At 46.8% G+C, this 18,696-nt stretch overlaps 1 protein-coding gene across 3 annotated transcripts in view; it reads left to right on the top strand.

Annotated features, from left to right (window-relative positions):
• The window catches only part of NAT8L (N-acetyltransferase 8 like), a 65,745-nt gene extending 49,637 nt beyond the window's left edge, over nucleotides 1-16,108 (top strand). Inside the window, exons 3-5 of one of the 3 annotated variants that reach the window (XM_072620030.1) lie at nucleotides 5,687-7,905; nucleotides 8,228-9,877; nucleotides 9,962-16,108. In XM_072620030.1, coding sequence (XP_072476131.1) covers nucleotides 5,687-6,054 — 368 coding nt within the window. In that variant the 3' untranslated portion in view covers nucleotides 6,055-7,905; nucleotides 8,228-9,877; nucleotides 9,962-16,108. Of the gene's footprint in view, nucleotides 1-5,686; nucleotides 7,906-8,227 lie in introns of all 3 variants that reach the window. The other 2 variants (XM_072620029.1, XM_072620028.1) reach the window with 2 other exon arrangements.
• The last annotated feature ends 2,588 nt before the right edge of the window (nucleotides 16,109-18,696 follow it).

Consider the following 18,696-nt stretch of genomic DNA (forward strand, 5'->3'; position numbering starts at 1 on the left):
CATTGTCTTTCCTTCACTTTTCTCTGCCCATTGACCTGGCCTCCTTGGCTGTGGTCTGAAAACTCCCAGGCAGCCCGTTTGGGCAGCCGGGCCTCGATCCTTCCAGGACAGGGGGGCTCTGAAGGGGCTTGGCTTTCACCTTTGACCCAGTTGGGAATGCAAGGACTCATTTGCGTTTCTCTTTGGGGAGGCTGGGCAGGAGCCAGGGGATACCTTATGTCAGCTCTCATGCAGCTCTCACTGTATTGGACCATTATGGACCAAGGTAGCTTGCCAAAACTTGGGAAGCTGCAAAATCTCCTCCACAATGCCTGCTAGGATGTCACTGAGATCTCAGAACAAAACCTGCCTTGCACGTTGGTGTTTCAAGGGGATATCTAACTACTTGGTATGCTCTGATCACCCTGATGCCATCTCTCTGGTTCTGCCAGTATTTGACATCCCTTTCTCTGAACCTCGGTTTCTTTTCTTGTAAAATGAAGGTATTGGGCTAGATTTTTTCCAGGGTCTCCTCAAGCTTTAAATCCTCAAATATATCCTCAGCCCCTCATTTTGGGCTTAAATTCTGGGTAGAGACATGGAGTTCACAACTTGAAAGTTGCTTCCTCTTGTCAGAAAATCAGGCAGAACAGGTTCAGCTCTCTTCCTCTTACCACAGATTGGTTTTAACTGTGTGGGCCAGGAAATAAGGACTTAGCCCAACTGAAGCAGTTTACCCTGGGCTGCCTTGCTCTTTGTGACAAGTCCATGGGGTTTTCTTGGCAGAGATACTGGAGTGTTTTGCCATTTCCTTTGTCATCTGATTTTACAGATGAGGAACCTGAGGCAAATAGGGTGAAGTGACTTGCCCAGGGTCACACAGCTAGTAAATGTCTGAGGTCAGATTTGAACTCAGATCTTCCTGACTCCAGGCTCTTATGCTCTTTACACCCATATGTGCCTAAGGGTGTTGTTGGTGTTGAGCTGTTTTAGTTGTGTCTGACTCTTCATAACCCCATTTGGGGTTTTCTTGGCAGAGATTCTGGACTAGTTTGCCATTTCCTTCCAACTCATTTTACAGATGAGGCAATGAGGTAAACAGGGTTAAGTAACTTGCCCAGGGTCACATAGCTAGTAAGTGTCACAGGCCAGATTTGAGCTCATGAAGAGCTCCTGAATCCAAGCCCAGGGCTCTCTATACTATGCACCACCTCCACCATGCTGAGCACCAGGGACATACATATAAGCAAACAGGGCAGTCCGTGCCCTCAGGGGGCTCACCTTTGAATAGGGGAAGGACAGTCCATAAGGGAGTGCTCAGGAGCCCTTGAAAACAATACAATTCTAAAGAGACACTTGGCTCTTCTCCCCAAATCAGAATGTCATCATGTCATCTCAAGTCCTGCATCCAAATGGGGACTTAGACACTTCCTAGATGTGTGACCTTGGGAAAGTCATTTGAATTCTGTTTGCCTCAGTTTCCTCAACTGTAAGACGGGAATCATAATAGCACCTACCTCCTAGGGTTATTGTGAAGATTGAGTGAGATATTTGTAATGCGTTTAACACAGTGCCTGGCACAGAGAGGGTACTATGTAAATATTAGCTATTGCTGTTGCTTTTGCCTTTTGGAATATTATATTTCATGATCTCTCATTTTAAGTGGAAACTTCCAGTTCTTATCTGACTGACTAGCTTTTTGATACTTAAGCTGCTGTTTTCTTGGCTCTTTGCAGTATTTTTTTCCTAGACACAAGAGTTCTGGATTTAGGGCTATGACATTTCTGAGACATTTTCTTTTGGAATTCTTTTCAGGAAATGGTCAGTGGATTCTTTCCATGTTTATTTTGCCATTTGGTTCTAAAAGATAGTGTCCAAGCTTTAAATATATACACATACATACATACACACATACACACACACACACACATACATACACACACACACACACACACACACACACACACACATATATATAGTTTTCAGGGAGTACAGAAATCCTTCAATCATCCCTCTTTGACCTGTTTTCAAAGTTGGTTTTTTATTTTGTATCCTCTCCTACATTTTCTCCTACTTTTTTCATTTGATTTTCTAGTGTTTCTTACTGTCTCCTGGAATCATTGATCTGTTTAGTTTATTCTAGCTTTCAGAGAATCCATTTTTCTCTTTTCAGTTCCTCATTTACTTTTCATTTCCATTCTCTAGACCTTTTATTTCTTTTAAACATCTCTTGCTTTACTTGGTGAAATCATTTTTTTTTTAGTCTGTGCTTGTAGGTGTTATGGAGTTACTCTTCCTTTTGGAGGATTTTTAGATTTGCAATAATTTTTAATACCAGGTGTTGTTTTCTCAGATTTACTCATCTCTCCAGCTTTCGTTCCTGAATGGTACTAGTCTAAGATTCTGTCCATTGTCCACTTGTGGGTGAGATGATTGCCTCTGTTTGGTCCTGCTGCTGCTGTCCTGGATCTCTGAGGTTCAGGGCCCTCTCTGTGGTCTCAGGATAGTATTAGGGAGCTCAGAGTCTCTGGGCCTGGGCTAGCCCAGTCCGGGTGCTGAAGCACTTTGTTGGTTGTGGCCTGCTGCTGTCTCCTAGGTCTTCCAAAGTCCTGTTTCTGAGGCTTTCTGACCACCCTGGGCCTTCCTCAAGGGCACCTTCTGCTCCTGTTGCCCCAGGACACAGAGCTGTGTAGGTTACGCATGTCCCTGGCCATCTCTGAACAGGTTGTTAGGCTCCCCTGTACAAACTCTGGCTTTGGGGGGGGGGGTCCCCCTCTCTGATTATCCTCAGACTGCTCACTGACTTTTGTGCAGTTTGGGGTTGGAAGAAGTTCCTTACTATGGTTTCTCCTTGTATTTCTTGATCATTATTTGGTCTGGTGCTGATGTGAGAGTTTTGCTGGAGTAGATATATGGTAGAGTGGCGATTTGCCTCTGTTTAGGCAGCTGTCCTGGGTGGAAATCTGTCCTGTGTTTGTGTCATACACCACCTAGAATGTGAGTGCATGTGAGCTGGAGGCGGTGCATAGCACAGAGAGCCCTGGGCTTGGAATCAGGAAGACTCCTCTTCATGAGCTCAAATCCAGCCTGTGACAATTACTAGGTATGTGACCCTGGGCAAGTCACTTAAGCCTGTTTGCCTCATTTCCTCATCTGTAAAATGAGCTGGAGAAGGAAATGGCAAACCACTCCAGAATCTCTACCAAGAAAATCCCAAATGGGGTCATGAAGAGTCAGACACATCTGAAATGATTCAACAACAGCACAAATAGAATTGAAGGATTTAGAAGAAGAAGCACCTGAAGGGATTGATGATCCAGGCTTGTTAACGCACTTTCCCCCGCCCTCACATGTCCGCTGTGTGTGTCCTCGTCTTGAGCAGAGCTGCTGTCACCAAGTTGAGACTTTGGGTGAGTAGCTGGTTCAAGCCTACGATCATGGAATCACTGGACTTAGGGTTGGAAGAAGGGATATAGTAGTAGTAATAGTCATGGTCATAACAGCATTCCTGTAGTGTTTTAAGGTTTGCAAAGTACTTTACTTCATTTCATCCTTACCATAACCCTGTAAGGCAGGTGCTTTTATCCCCATTTTACAGGTAAAGACACTGAGGCTAAGAAGGTTTAAATGACTCGGTTGGAGTCACATAGCTAGTAAGCATTTGAGCAAGCACTCCAGCTCAGGTCTTTCTGAGTCTTAGCTCTGTCACCATCTAATTCGAACTCTTCATTTTGTGCTTAAAACGGAGGTTTGAAAAGTAAATGGTTTGCCTGGATGAATATAGCTCATGAATTTATAGAGGTCAGATTCAAATCCCAGTGCTGTGGCTGCCTGCCTGACTCCTTTTAGCTCGGACAGCCTCTGCTCACTGGAACCTCTTTGACCCTTCCCAAGCAACCAAAGGTTGGTTGGATCAATGAACAAACATGGTGCTCACAGTACCAAACAGTGGGTATTTTGTGGGAGGGGGGAGAAGTCATTACTGGGTGGGAGGACATCAGAGAAGGCCTCTTGGAGGAAGTGGGTCTCAGGGGTCTATAGATGCTATGGTATAACATCTACCACACAGCCTCTCTCCCCAGGAGAACACAAAGGGAGTGGGATGGGAGGAAGTCTTTCTGCCCTCCAAGCATGACTGTGGCCCTGGCTCCAGGGGACAAGAGGGCAGCAGCTGGCCCAGCTCAGGGCAGCCCCTGGGCACAGCCTGCTCCTCTGACTGTTTGTGGTGTGCTTTCTCTAATTGGATGGTGGTGCACTCACTGGAATGATCTTATCCCCAATACTCAGGGTGGGACCAGGTGGGAGCCTTCCATTTAGGTCAGAGGCAAAGCAAGATCAGGGATGACATCTACTTTGAACCTAGGCTAAAACCAACCTTGAGCAGATTCTGATACTCTGGATTTATGAACTGTTCCTCAGCTTGGGAGCAAGTTTTAGAGCTGGTGAGACCTTAGAACATAGAACATAGGATGTTAGAGCTGGTGGGGCCTTAGAACCTGGAAAGTAAGAGGTAGGAATGGGCTTAGTGATGTCCCCTCCTTCCTTCAGTCCAGTCCTTTCATTTTATAGATGGGGAAACTTAGACCAGGAGAGGTGAGATGACTCACAGTGAGCTAGTGATAGAGTGGGGACCTGAACCCAGGCCTTCTGACTCCACTTCACATTTCTCTATCTGTGGTTCTTTGGCATTCTGGGACATTATTGTTTGGTTTCAGAAGGAAAGGCCTGAGGTGTTCACTCTGGTTTGTTTGGGGTTCACTTTGGCTCCTTGTGGAGTCATCCTGACTTGTGCCTCCTGGCAGTAGGCCCTACTGTTCCAGCGGCAGAGGGATAGGGATGGGGGACTTAAGGGAGAGACAGCAGCTCCAGCTGTCAGCTGGACAACAGTGACAACAACCATAAAACTCTCCACAAAAAGCCTCCTTCTGCTTGCCTAGTGCACAGAGGAAGTGCTGGAGTTATTCCAGCTTATGTTGGTGGAACACCACCCCATGCAGTAATGATGGCTGACATCCTGGGAGCCCTCTAAAGTTGGGAGATTGCTTCCCATAGGTTACTTCATTTAAGCTTCAGAAAAACCCTGTCAGGTAGGTGCTCCCAGGTTAATGGACCCATTTTATAGAGGAGGAAACTCAAGCTCAGGGACTTGCTCAGGGTTGCAGAGCTGGGATGTGTGCAGGACAGAATTGCAGTTCAGCTCTTTCATACTCCATGGCCGGCACTCTCTCCCCTAGGCTCAGATGTTGTTCTTGATGCAGAGGGTTTGAGGACAGGCTCTCACTTGGCCTGGGGACCAGTGTGGCCAAGTCCAGTGAAAGTTTATCACCAGACATTAGCCACCAGGGTCCTAGGGGTTCAGGGGTGTAGTGCTTGAGGGACTGACCTTTGGATATTAGTCTTTTAAGTTCTGAAAGCAGATCAGTCTCCATAGACAGCATTGTAGAACTGGGAGGGAGGGGCCATAGAGACCTCATACAGTGTGACTGATCTTCAACCTCTGCCTTGGGAGGAAAGGCTCATGGTTTCCATGTTACAGATGAGGAAACTGAAGGGAAGAGTCACTTGCCCAGCGTCACCTGGCAAGTTGGCTGTAGAGCCAGGACTTGCAAGGGGGTCTCTTGACTCCCAGCCTAGGGCTTCGTTGGGACTTGGTGGAGCTTGACCCGGTGCCCTTCACTGTCACCCCTAACGCCTGTCTCTCCTGCAGGTTCCTGCTTTTGGGTGGCTGTCCTGGATGGCAACGTGGTGGGGATCGTGGCGGCACGGGGCAGCGAAGACGATAATACGGTGGAGCTGCGCCGCATGTCGGTCGACTCGAGGTACCGGGGCAAGGGCATCGCCAAGGCCCTGGGTCGCAAGGTGCTCGAGTTTGCTGTGCTCAACAATTACTCCTCGGTGGTGCTGGGCACCACTGCGGTCAAGGTGGCTGCCCACAAGCTGTATGAGTCCCTGGGCTTCAAGCACATGGGGGTGGTGGAGCACTACGTCCTGCCCGGAATGACGCACTCCCTGGTGGAGAAGATGTTCTTCCAGCTTCGCTACCACCGGTATCGCCTGCAGTTACGCGAGGAATAATGACGACGCCCTTTCCGCAGCGGAGCAACCAAACCAAACCAAACCCAGCCCAACCGCTATCACTCTGCCCAACCCAATGATTCTCCTTCCTGGTTTCCAAATGCTTAGCCCAGCACTTTCATGGATTGTGGTTTGTTTGTTTTTAAGTTGTATGGTTTATTTGGCTGATTTTGGGGGGAGGTCGGGTGGGGGAAGGGGGAAGAGGATCCGCTTATTTCCTTATTTAGAAGCTTTTTTTTTGTGGTAGTTTGATTTTGAGTTGGTTGCCCTCCCATCCCCAACCTTAGACTCCCATCCCATCCCATCTTCAGCTTGCTTCCCTCATCTTGTCAGCATCCAGTCTGACTGACCAACATGACAACAGAAATAATAACAGAATGAGCAGGCAGGTGGTTTGCCTGGGCCAGTGGATGGGGCTGCTCATCATGGGAGTGCCCCAAACCTAGGGCCCTCCTCCTCATGCTGGGAGCCCCTGAGCCATGTCTCCCGGGTCACCAGACCTGTGGTTCACCCAGACAGTGGCACTGGCCTCATGCACCAGTTTGAGCCAAGCCCGTACCCCACACAATCTCCTCCATTCCCACCCCCCACCCCCACCCCAGGTCACACAGAGACTTAATTAAGCACAGAGACTGAAAGCAGAAACACTAGAGAAAGCCGCCCTGTCCCTAGTGCTCCCAGTCCTCCTGCTTCCCCTGGCCTGGTGTACATAGAGCGGCCTCTCCGTCCACACACATGCTCTAGGAGCCACCCCTTCCTGTGGGTTTTCAGTTCCCTCCTCCCTCTGTCCCTCAATGTGTGTGTATTTTCCAGCATCATCCTGGCCTGTCAGAAGGCCCTGCGCTCTTTGTCCCAGACCCGGTGGTCAGCGATCAGTGGTCCGCCAGGAGACCAGCATGGGAAGCTGCTTTGCTGTACTGCATGAAGAGGATGTGCCTGCTTGTGCTTGCAATGGCTCCCTCGTAGCACTACCACCTGGGCAATGACCTTGCACTTTTTTTCTGGATGTGCCTCATTCTGCCAAAATCGTCTGAGGAAACCCCTGGTGCATCCGATGACTGAGACTCTCTCCCTCCTCTCCCCAACCCCCTTCTCTCTCTCTCTCTCTCAACCTAAGCCAGCAAACAGACTTAACCCATTGGACCTATGGAGATCCAGTGTAATATAGTGTAAAATAGCAGCTCTGATTTCTCGACTCCCCTGCCCTGCCTTCAGACCACAGCCCACCTCACACCGGAGCCTTCAGCCAGACTCTGGCATGACTATCACCTTGCCTCTCTTACCATACACCAGCTTTATCATTCCATTTCCTAAAGTTTTCTCACGTTTACTTGTGGTCATATTCCCTTTCATCACCTACCCTTCCCTTCCCATTCTCCCCCTCCCCCTCCTTATTTGACTTTATGAGTTTATTTTATTTTGGCTGTGGCTGAACGGTGTCATTGAAGCCTTGGGGAGGGCGGGTTCCTATGGCAACACATTTGCACATTAATGTGCCCACCCAATCCAGCCCCTTCAACAGAGCCTTGGCTGGGGAATCTAGCATCCCTATTATTCTAAGCCGCTGCTTGTTAGATAAGCAGCCCAGGCCTGGCCTGGTCCAGCCTGGCCTCATGGCAGCAGCCTCCCGCCCGCCTGCCCACCCAACACAAAGGGAATGCGCTGCTTTAACATCATCCAGTGTGTGCAAGGCAGACTGGGCATGTGTCTGTATGGAGGATGGATGTACAGTGCCTGTCCCCAGGGAGCGGCCCAGACGACAGCTTCTTCTCGCCTGAAATTGTACCTTTTTTTGTAACTTATTTAACAGAATAGCAACTTTGCATGACTTTACTGTCTTGGGAAAAACCGGTAGGTTATATTTAAAAAACACACACAAACACACACAAAAACATACAGAAAAACCACACCAAAAAAAGAAAAAACAAAACAAAACAAAAAAACTCCACCACAGCAGTGTCAGAAATAGCCTTATTTCTGGTCCTGTTTGGCTGGGAGGTGGGTGGGAGGGTGGGGATTGGGGGGTGGGGGTGGGGGTGGACGAGGGATACAGGTTTATAAATTTAAAGGGAAACCCCAATTTAGCTTAGTTCTCACACCCAGGGAAAGACAAAGTGCTCCTGGTCTGCAATGTATGGTTATTATTCTGCTTGTCCTTTGTTTTCTTTTAAAGAAAAATCACTCCAATGAAACTGATGAGGGACAGCGCAGATGTCAATATTGCTTGGACTTTAACCTAGGAAGTAGTTTGGTGTGAAGCACTCAGACTGGTCGAGAAAAGGAGCACAGGTGGCGTTTGATACAGCAAATGCTCAGCCAGCGGGAGCCGCGGCTGCTGGAGATGTATTCTGGTTGTTGGGAGGATTGATGAATGGAGAGTCATGTCACCGATGTCCCCCACTTCCTTGAGTGTAGCGTGTGCAGTGCTTGAAAGGGCTGAGCTTTCCATTCCAAGGCCATTTGGGTGCCTAGCACAGAAGGGAGGGGATTCTCTGAAGGGACGACAAGATCCTTCGCACACCAGCCTAGTGGTGTGTCTGAGAACACCTCCTATTGGTGCTACTGGAGGAAAAGACCCTGGGAAGGGGCTATTGAGGATGAATGGGAGAGGATATAAGGTGGGGTTAGGATTAGCGCAGAAGTGGCTCCTCTGGGGTATGAGGAGGGCTAACTGATGTCAGATGTGGCGTTTGATAGTGATTCACTCTAAATTTTGCCATCTGAGCTGAGCAGTGAGGGGAAAGCTGCCCTCTAGGCTGTGTCCTTGGGGCACAGAAAGAAGGGGGGCAGTGCAGGTGGGAGAGGACAAGCTAGGGTCCTTGTGCCTCCTTACCTAGTGCTGCTGGCAGGGGGTAGAAGGGAATGAAGCCATGGCCCTAAGTGCTGACCCAGGCAGGCCGGGGATGTTCCCTGGTGGGGTTGAGAGGGAGAGGGTTCATTATGACTTCCCTCACCTGCCTCATGTGCAGCAGAAAGCCAAGGCTGAGCCGAAATGAGCCTGGCCAGTGAGGGTCAAATATAGACCGTGGAGGGTACATATTTTGAAAGAAAATGAGTTTGTTTAAAGCAGCTTATTAAAGGGGTATAATATATATTTAAAAATTTTTTAAATACACAAAAACAAAAACCAAACGCAACAACCTTTGTATGCTGTACATTTCTCCTCCTACGGAAGGAAGTATGTCCTCTGGGTAGGAACTGGAATTTTGTAGATTGTACAGAAATGGGCGCAGTATTTTCTTGCCATTTTCAGTGATTTTGTTACCCTGCACTCAATAGACAGATGTGAAGTGTTAGCAAAATTGAAGAAAACAGAACAGTTTGTGCCTTTTTTTCTCCCTCCGGTTGGTTTGGTTTTCAGTGGGGGCTTTCTGGGGGTGGGGAGACGTTCTGTGTTCTCTTGGAGATTTCTCTTGGCTGTTGCTGGCACATCACTGCACTACGAAAAGGAAAATGACAAGTATTTTCACGATGGGGTGGGGGTGGGGGGGAGACAGAGAGTCTGACTTGGGCGATTTTTTTTTTAAACTGGGGTTATTTAGCAAAAGAATGTCGCTGGTTTTCTTTGATTCCTGTGCCTTTGTAACCTGCCTCACCTGTAGCTGTGCTAAGCCAAAACTGGAGCCGAGGGTCCTATCCCCCTACCCCCAAGGGCCGAAGGGACAGCTCCGCTGCCAACCTCTCACCAACTGGTGAAAGTGCAGCTTTTCGTTGGGATTGACCAAAGCACTTTTGTGTTTCCTATTTAGTTGCTTTAAGGATACACGTGCTCGACAAAGGGATGACTTTAAAGGGGTGACCTCTGAGCCCATAAATTATGCAGGTACCGACTGCAAAGCCAAACCTGTAATTTCAGGAACCAGGCTGCTGCCTTGGAAAGATCCCCATTCTGCCCCGCTCTGTACAGGCCACTGGGAACCATGCGGCGGCGCCTAGGAGATTGTTGGAAGCCAGTCCAGTATTTAGAAGCACTTGATCCCATAGAGAGAAGTGGCCAGTTTTGTCTCCTTTTCCTGGTCCTGTGGTGATATCTTCCTCCCCTGGAAGGGCTCAACCTGCTGGGTTGGCTGGCCGGATACCTTGAGGACCTTCTCACCTTACTCGCTGCCCTTCCATTGCTGCCAAAATGCAGGGAACGTGTCTGCCTCTTGCACTGAATGGCTGTGGGCATAATGCCTGCCACACAGAACTGTGAAGTTTCTTTCCCAGAAAATTCTGCGTCCTATTTTCCCAGCTCCTGACCATCCCTCGCTGGCTACTATTCAACTCTGTGGTTGGCATTTGCCTTGGGCAGGCGAAATCCTTTTCTGATCATGTCCAAGCCTGTACAGAATAACAACACTGTATATATTTTCTGAGTACGTTACAGTGTCCGTCCTGGTGACCCTTGAGAATAAATCTGGGGGCAAGAACCTTCGAGGACAAACTCTTCTGCTGTGTATGTTTCTAGGGCATCTGTCATTCCCTTGTACCCCGAGCCACTCGTTGAGCAAATGTGCACTGAGAAATGAATTTTTTAAAGTTTGTAGGAAACTTCTGATGTTACTTCTACTACCTCTGTAAGGCTGTTCAAATGGAGTTCCTTTTGAATGATGTGGGATTAAAGGAGGGAGAAATATGCAGTTCTCTGACCAGAGTTTGCTCTACCCTGGGGTCTTGAAGTCCCATAGTACTCCCCACTGGAGCCTTTGGCCTGGATTTGTAGAGGGACCTTTCTCTTCCAGCTTTCCCATTGCAAGGCTGAAGTCCACTTTCTCTTTGATTTTCATCAATTTGGTGACACAGCTGAAGGTCAAAAAGCTTGTGAGGCCTTCAGGATTTGCCCCTTGGCAATGAGTCTGAGGGAGACCACCTCCCCTATCCCCCTTACCCTCTACCATGAGCACTGTGGCTGATTTGAGAATTCCAACCCACTCCTCAAAGGGCAAGGGGGTCTCCACAGCCTGCTAGGCAGGAGCCTTGATTTGGAGATGGGCCATTAAATGCCTTGGTGAAACCAGGTTTTCTGGAGAGTCGAAAACTTTCTGTCTAGCCCAGTCAAATTGCCACTCGTTGTGTTTGTCCTCTTGTAGGCAGGTAAAAAAATAGTTGTGTCAGTAGGGTTCTGTGAAATGAACTTGGGTGGTATGTGTTTCAGCACAAGATTTGTATCCTCCCAGGGTCAAAGCCTATGCCCTCCTGCATAATCTGAAATCATCTGGCTGGTGCTGCTTTGCATTTTGGGTTTATCAGGTCACAGGTTTTCTTTTTATCTCAGATGGGGGTACTGTATCTTCTCCTGACAATAGGATACACATCTTATGATGTATGGTTGGCCTTGGTGTTTGGAGCTGGAGGGTGGCAGAAACATTTAATCTATTTCTCCATCCTTATTTGATGAGATCACAGGTATAGGATCATAGTGGAGGGTCAGAGCTGGGAGGAGGGGGGCAGTGCTTAGAGATCTTGAATCCAAAGATGGGGTGTGGCTTGTGCTACATGGCTAGTAGATGGAAGAGGAAGATTTGAAACCAGATGTTCATTTTCTTTCTATTACATTTCAACGTCCATCTGATTCAAACTGATCTGTAGTTGGTACCATTGGGTGTACCGAAAGGCTACTATAATACTGCCGTAGTTGGGATATCCCACTGGAATGAGTTTTCTCCCCTACTCCCCAAGGACACGCATGGTCACGCTGGCTACATGGCTCTTCTGGAGAGGGCATAGAGAGAGGGCTCTAGCCAAAGAAGCTAGGTACCTTCCGTGGAGAGGAGGGAGAACAGCCTTGCATTTCTCTTTGAGCCTGGTATTTATACCTCCCAGCTTCCTTTTCTCAAGCCATCAGCACATCCCAGAGCTGTAGCCCTTTTCCACTATGGCCACACATGGAACCAATGGAGTTTTGCCCTTTTTTTCTAAAATGAAGATAAAGCAGTTATAGGGGGTAGGTGGAACAGCCCAGAAGAACTTAGCTTGTTTGGCTGTGACTACTCCCTTTCCCTCAGCACAAGGAAGAAGCAGGACTAGAGAGGGGCTCTCATCTCTGAAATATCACTGTCCTGGGTAGCCATCATTTTGTCAGATGATCATGAGGCTGGCCACAGTTCTAGCTCATCAGGGGACATTTATGTCTTTAGGGGTCTTGTCAGGACAGGATAGTGACAGGAAACTCAAAACCATGAATTTTTACCCTGAAGATGCAGCTAAGACATGCTTAGCCCCACTTTACATCCAGAAAGATGTCCCCACATGTGACTGAATAGGTTAGTTCAATAGCAAATGTAATTTAGAATAAATGCGAATTCATGAGAGCCATGACTGATGGGTACCAGCTGTTGGTAGAACCTGTGAGCAGATGGTATCTGAATATTTCCAAATTCTATTTTCCTAGGCAAGGTCGACAGACATTGAATTTTTGCTTCCAACATTTGCCTGCCCCAATATGCAATAATATGGTTCTTTATTAGTGTTTAAAAAAGACATACAGCCACTCATACAAGAGAAATCATCTGGAATGAGGACTGAGACATTCATTTCCTCCCCAGTGGATCTAGTCTGTGTTCCTGATCAAATGCTTAAGCCTGGCTGAGAATGTTCCTGTGATTCCTGTGTTCTCCAGTGGTATCTGTTTAGAACTGATGCTTGGGGAAACGTTTCAGTGCGAGTTTTCTTGGGCCCCAGTCACCTGCAGGCTATGAGAATGTTAAGGGGTGGGGGACATATCTTTGTCACCTTCTAGACTTCACTAGCTGCAGGATCACCTTGTGAATGCCACCTGGATGAGGATCCCAAAAATCCGAGAGTTGGAAGGGACTTCAGAGGGCATCTGATACTGCCTGTACCTTCCCAGGAATCACCCAGGTTCTTCCCAAAGACCTCTAGTAACTGAAAACCCCACCTCCTCCAAAGGCAACCTATTTTAGTCTTGGACAGATCTAATCATTTAAGGAAGTGTTTCTTCGCTTTGGGTTAAAATATCTTCCTGATATGTAATGGCTGGTCCTAGTTCTGCTCTCTGGGGACAAGCCTGAGCCCTCTTCTCCACAATAGCCCTTCAGATACTTGAAGATGCTGATCATGTCCATCTTCCCCTTCTCCTCCAAAGTTTTCTATTCCAGGTTAAATATAGCTAGCCTTTGGCTGATCATCCTCTAATAGTCTAGTTCTTTAGGAGATGTTCAGGCTCACAGGGGCAGTGCTGGTTGCTTTTCAGGAACCACTTCATTTGATGCCTAAATAAGCAGCCTGAAGCTGATTCTTCACAGATGGGCACCCTACTCTGAAATGGAGCAGAGGTACCCAAAGATGACTCAAACTAGAATTCCAATATGGATGGTGTGCCATAGAAAGGGACACTGAAATAGGAGAAGAGTTAATTGATTCTGTTGAACTTTCTCCTCCTGTCCTCCCTTTTTTCTAGTTAATTCCCTCAATAACCTACCTGGGAATGAGGGACTGGCCTCTGTTAAAAACCCAAGTACAGGCAGGTAGGAAAGTGCTTGCCTCATCACTTTGTTAGGGGACTACACTACTGGTATCCGATTTCTTTCCTTAAGATATGTCCATTGAAATATGCAACATGACAAGACAAACTCAGTCCTGGGAACTTGAGATATGGTAGATCTCAAAAAGAACAGCAGAAGTTGGCATGGGCTTTGAGTAAGTCACCTTTCACGTGACAAGCAGTTAGTCTTCTAACCAACCAGGGTTTAGAGCTGGGGCATAAGGGAAAGAACCCATGGCCAGACAAAGGAGGTGAAAATGACAGGGTCTGAAGGAGTCAGTGTGTCTCTCTAACAAATGCCCAGAGCAGTCCGCCTGCACCAAGTCGCAGCTTATCTGAAAGCAAACTGAGCCTCTGCTTGGATGATTTTCCCAGCGTTCTGTAGTCCAAGAAGGTGTTTAATCGTTCAGGTTGTATTTATTATTCATTTCATTATTTAATTAGGTCTTAACTGAAGCACACTTTTTTAATGAATTATTTTTGGCATTGGGCTGACCTGTTAGGTAGCAGTGATACGGTGTGTACTTTACTTGTGATGATTGTTCTTGGGCTAAGGTCCTTTTGAGATGAAGTTTAGGGAAAGGGGAAAATTTCCCTGTTTGGGGTATTTCGGACTGAATAGATTATTTTATTTTTTGGCTAACTTCTTCTGAGTGAAGTGCTTTACATGGAGTTGACATCAGCTGAAAAGCAGAGCTGATATGACCTGAGGGCAGAATTCTCCACGTGGTTGAACCAGTGATCTGAGATGAGCACTTTCTGGAAGGGGACAATCTCATCCCTCAGCCATTCTGATTCACTCTGGGCATCTCCTGGTCTCAGCTCCACTGAGTGAGATGTTCAATATTCTTGTATTTTCTACGATCAACATAGTATGTACTGTACTTTGAAAAAAGAATGGGGTTACAGGATAATTATCCAAGTCACGTTCTCTTGGTTGAACGTCTTTTTTTAAAAACAGCAATAATTAGCCACTTTAGAGAAAACTGATTTGTGTGGTATGTTGTATGTGTTTGCACATGCGTGTGTATGTGTGTGGTGTGTGTGTGTATGTGTGTGTGTGCATGTGGTCGCATGGAGAGAGTACTGATGGCAAAGGAAGTTGAAGTTCTGAAAGCAGTGGCAGCTACAGGCTCTCTGCTGTTGCTGTTGGTCATGCCCTTGCAGAGTTCAACAGAGAATGAGCCTGCAGCTGAGAGCCCTCTTAGATTTCTTTGGACAACACACATGCTGCATGGATTGCCTAGATGAATTTCTTTGATGATGAGATCTATACGTAATATGTTCTGAAGCTCCAAGACATTCCTGGGGGCTTTCTAAGGGTGTAACTCTTTCAGGCCCTGGTTGAAAGCTATTCCCCACGTTGGCACCAGTCACAAACAGAAGCAGTCAGCTCTCTTTAGATGCTACATTGAGTTTTGGTTGTTTCTGCCAATCTCTACCCTCTAACTGTATGCCAACATTCCTTGGCAAACAGTAATTCCATTTGGGATCAATGAATGTAGCTTTGTTACAGAGGGTGAAAATTAGCAGGGCAGTTGGAGGATGTCCATATGTTGGTGAAAAGTCTGAGCTGGACATCTGGAAGGACTTCACCACAAAGTGTCAGCCCATGATATATGCAAATTATATTTCATTAGACCCAGAGTCTTCAGGTGGTGGGTCCCCCTGGATCAAGTACTATGTCTAGTGCTCAGTTTTATGTTGGATGAGTCAGACTGAAATTCAGTGTGTTTTGGGGAAGTTGTGTAGGGGGACAGGGGTGAATGGTTTGTTGGTCCTCAAAAGTTGTGTTACTGATGGCCGCTGTAACTGTGAAAATTAACCAGACTTGCTGTGATATGTTTGGTGAAATAGGTTATAATGTGGTTAACTTAAAAAAAAATAAAACAAATACTGAAAAGAGTCAAGAGAATTGTGATACGAAAGTAAGTGACTGATGTAAATAAGTATGAATGAGTTAAAAACATAGACCTCTTCTGGGTTTGTTTTATTTTATGTTTGCTTATTTTGCTGTTTTTGTTTGTTCTTAAAATTGCATTGTGATGAAATGACTAGTGACTCTGTCCTCAGACCCCAGGAGGTGCCAAAAAGACCCCATGGAAAGGTCAGGGTTGGGGGTGGGGGAGGAGAGAGAAAAGCACTTCAGGAGATATAGTGGGCTAGGTAATTTACTTTTCTTTCTGCTGGCAAATAGAAAGTATCTGTGGTCCTCAACGGACAGGCCTTGGCCCATGGGCTTCTTGAGTTTAGGTTTGCTATTTCTAGTCACCCAAAATTTGCTGACTGATGATGGGAGATAGAAGGAAATTGTAGACTGAACCAGCCCCACGTGACAGGACCTCTGTGAGTTTGGGAGGACCTGTGAAATGTCAGGAATGAGGCCAAGTGCTTGCACCCAGTGGTGGGTGGGGGTTCCTGGCAATGGAAGGGGTGGGTGGGGGTTTGGTTTGCTGCCTGGCCCATGTACGATGTGTCATCAGGGAGAGTGTTTGAATGGCCTCTCTCCCTGCCAGCACGTCCCAATGCTGCTGTTTTTTTCAATAAAATCAGAATTAAAGGAATAAACTCTTTTCTCATTGTTTTCTCTGGGGATCTTCTAGGGACCAATGCCCCCCCTCTCTTAGTGGGGAGGAAAATTCATTCATTTAATCTTTTAAACATCTACTGTTTGGCACAATGGGAAGTGCAAAGTTTAAGTCCCTGTCCTCATGGAGTTTATAAAGCCTAGCAGAATGATAAGCCAGATTTGCAGATCACCAGGATTCTCTATTTTATAAGTTTTGTTCATTCGGTATAAAACAAAGTGCTAAGTGACACTTTTCTCTTGAACCATGGTGACGTGTCACAGTCATGTATTTGCTCAAAGACAGGCTCAACATTGATGGTGTCTGTTCCTAAGATTTCTCCCAGAGGCCTCTGGTTGGGCTCATGAGATTGGGTTCTAGGAGCTCTGCCCAAGGTCCTGAAGCCCACCTCAGCTTTCTCCATTGTTTTCCATTGCTCATTGTTAGGAGCATCTGTGAAGTGGGCATGTTTGGATTCTACTTTAGCAGGATTGCTTCACCAACTAAGATGTTTCCACAGCCTTCAGGCACATCTAGGCACTATGTGCATTGGAATGCCAGGTGCCATATGTGTGATTCTCTCTCTCTATAAGGTGAGAGAGAGGGTGAGCTGTGGTCAAGAGCCAGAAGGAATGTTAAAAACCATCTAGTCTAACTTTATTATTTTGCAGAGTAGGAAATGAAGTCTTGTAGAGGATAAGTAACTCAAGGCTTGAAGAAAAGTGTACTTGATCTGGGGACCCTGGGCATGTTCTTATAAGGGAGGTCAGTTGGGGAAGAGCCTTGGATTAAAATTCAGAGGTCTTGGGTTCATTCAAATTGCCTTTCTGCTCCTTACCAGTTGCGTGATCTTTGGCCAAGTCACTTGATCTTTCTGGGCCTTGAAATTAAATAAGGTGGCTCCTCCCCACTAAAATCTATGATCCTGTGACTTCTGGCCCAATGTTCTTTCTTCAGAGCTCCATTTTCAAATAGGGGTATGGTAAAGACTGAAATCCCTTAAGTTTACCTTCTCTCTCTCCAGCTCTTGCTCCCTCTGACCCCTCTTATTCAAAAAGGCCACACCTCTTATCTGTTTAAGATGGGAGGGGTAGCCTCTCTATGTTTCACTTCCACCTGTCCTCACCTGACTTTTGCTTAGCCCTCCCTTGTGAGTGTAAAGACTCCATTTTATTGCTTCCAGTTTGTCCAGGCCTCACTAACAGGAGGAACAAAGGAATGATGTGTTGGCCCAGCCCTGAAGTGCTCTTGAGAGCCTCAAATGCTGGTCGTTGTTAAAGAATTTTTATGGTTGACTTTTTATTAAGGTGTCTAATTTAAATATATAATTGGAGAAATGTTACCTGATTGCACAACTATATGTGCTACAGACAGGGAACCCTAGGGAAGGGGAGAAGAAGAGAAGGGGAGAGAAAGAGAAAGGGCAAGAGTTGGAGTAGGCCTGAGTGTGACCTGTGGGTAGAACAGACTACAATCTCTCCCTAATCTCTATCTATCCATCCATCTAACAAAAAAAGGTCTGTAAAAGATGCTGCCTTCTGCTGTGGGGGAGACTGTCCAGACTCTCAAAGGCCAAGGCATCCCAATGTCAATGAGTCCTTCCAAGCTGGAATGACTTTGATCAGATCTAGACCCAGTGAGGGGCTGACTTTGTCGGGAGGCTAAAAAAGAACAGTGGAAATAAGTGTCACTAGGTTCAGCACTGGGCTGGGGCAGGATGATGAATTTTTCACCACAGCCACCATGGAAGAAGACCTATAGTTTATGTTAATGGAGACAGAAGGTATGGAAGGGTTGGACGCAGCCTTCAACTTCAACAGGCCAGAAGACATCTGAGGTGAGAGTCAGGGATTCACTATGCTAGGCCAAAGGACATGGAGTTTAGCTAAGAGTTCCTGCCCTCCAAAAATGACCTGAAGGTTGATAAGCAGGTTACTCTGGTTTTTCTCCTCAAACTTTCCATGACTCCCAAATCATTGTTTCAGTGTTGACAGTGTTGCTGTTCTAAAATTAGAGTGGTCACAAATTGTTCTATCCCTAATAAGGCACTTTACGGTAGACTCTCAATCAGGTAACTTATCTGTTCCCCTCCCCCCCAACCCCACCTGCTGTTTAGAGGTATTCTCCTGCTCAGCTTCTCTGCCCCTCCCCAGTTCACTCTGTGTAGTCATCCTTCCCATTCCCATTCAGGAGGGGAGAGAACAAGTCTTAGGAGGGAATTGGAAGGAACCTCAGAGGTGTAGTCCATCCTTCCTACCTTAAAGAAGAAGAAATTGAGGCCAAGGCAGGTCAGTGACTTGTCCAAGGTCACACAGAGAACAAGTGACTATGTCATCTACAACAAATGCTTTCCCTGCTTTCCCCAGACCTGTTTGCCTGCCTACAAAAACTAGGGGGTTTATCTAGATGATCTGTGAAGTCTCAGCCCGAAATTCTATTGAGATCCTAACTCATGAGGCTCAGTCTAAGATCATCTGAGCCTGATGGTACATGTGTGCCTCCTTGCTCTAGACTTCAGATCCCCCTCTATGGCCTGAGAAAGGGAAAGTGGACACTTTGAGGGAGGCAGAGCAGGTCCTTCATGTAATT

Source organism: Notamacropus eugenii, chromosome 6 (assembly GCF_028372415.1).
Source record: "Notamacropus eugenii isolate mMacEug1 chromosome 6, mMacEug1.pri_v2, whole genome shotgun sequence".
NCBI lineage: Eukaryota > Metazoa > Chordata > Mammalia > Diprotodontia > Macropodidae > Notamacropus > Notamacropus eugenii.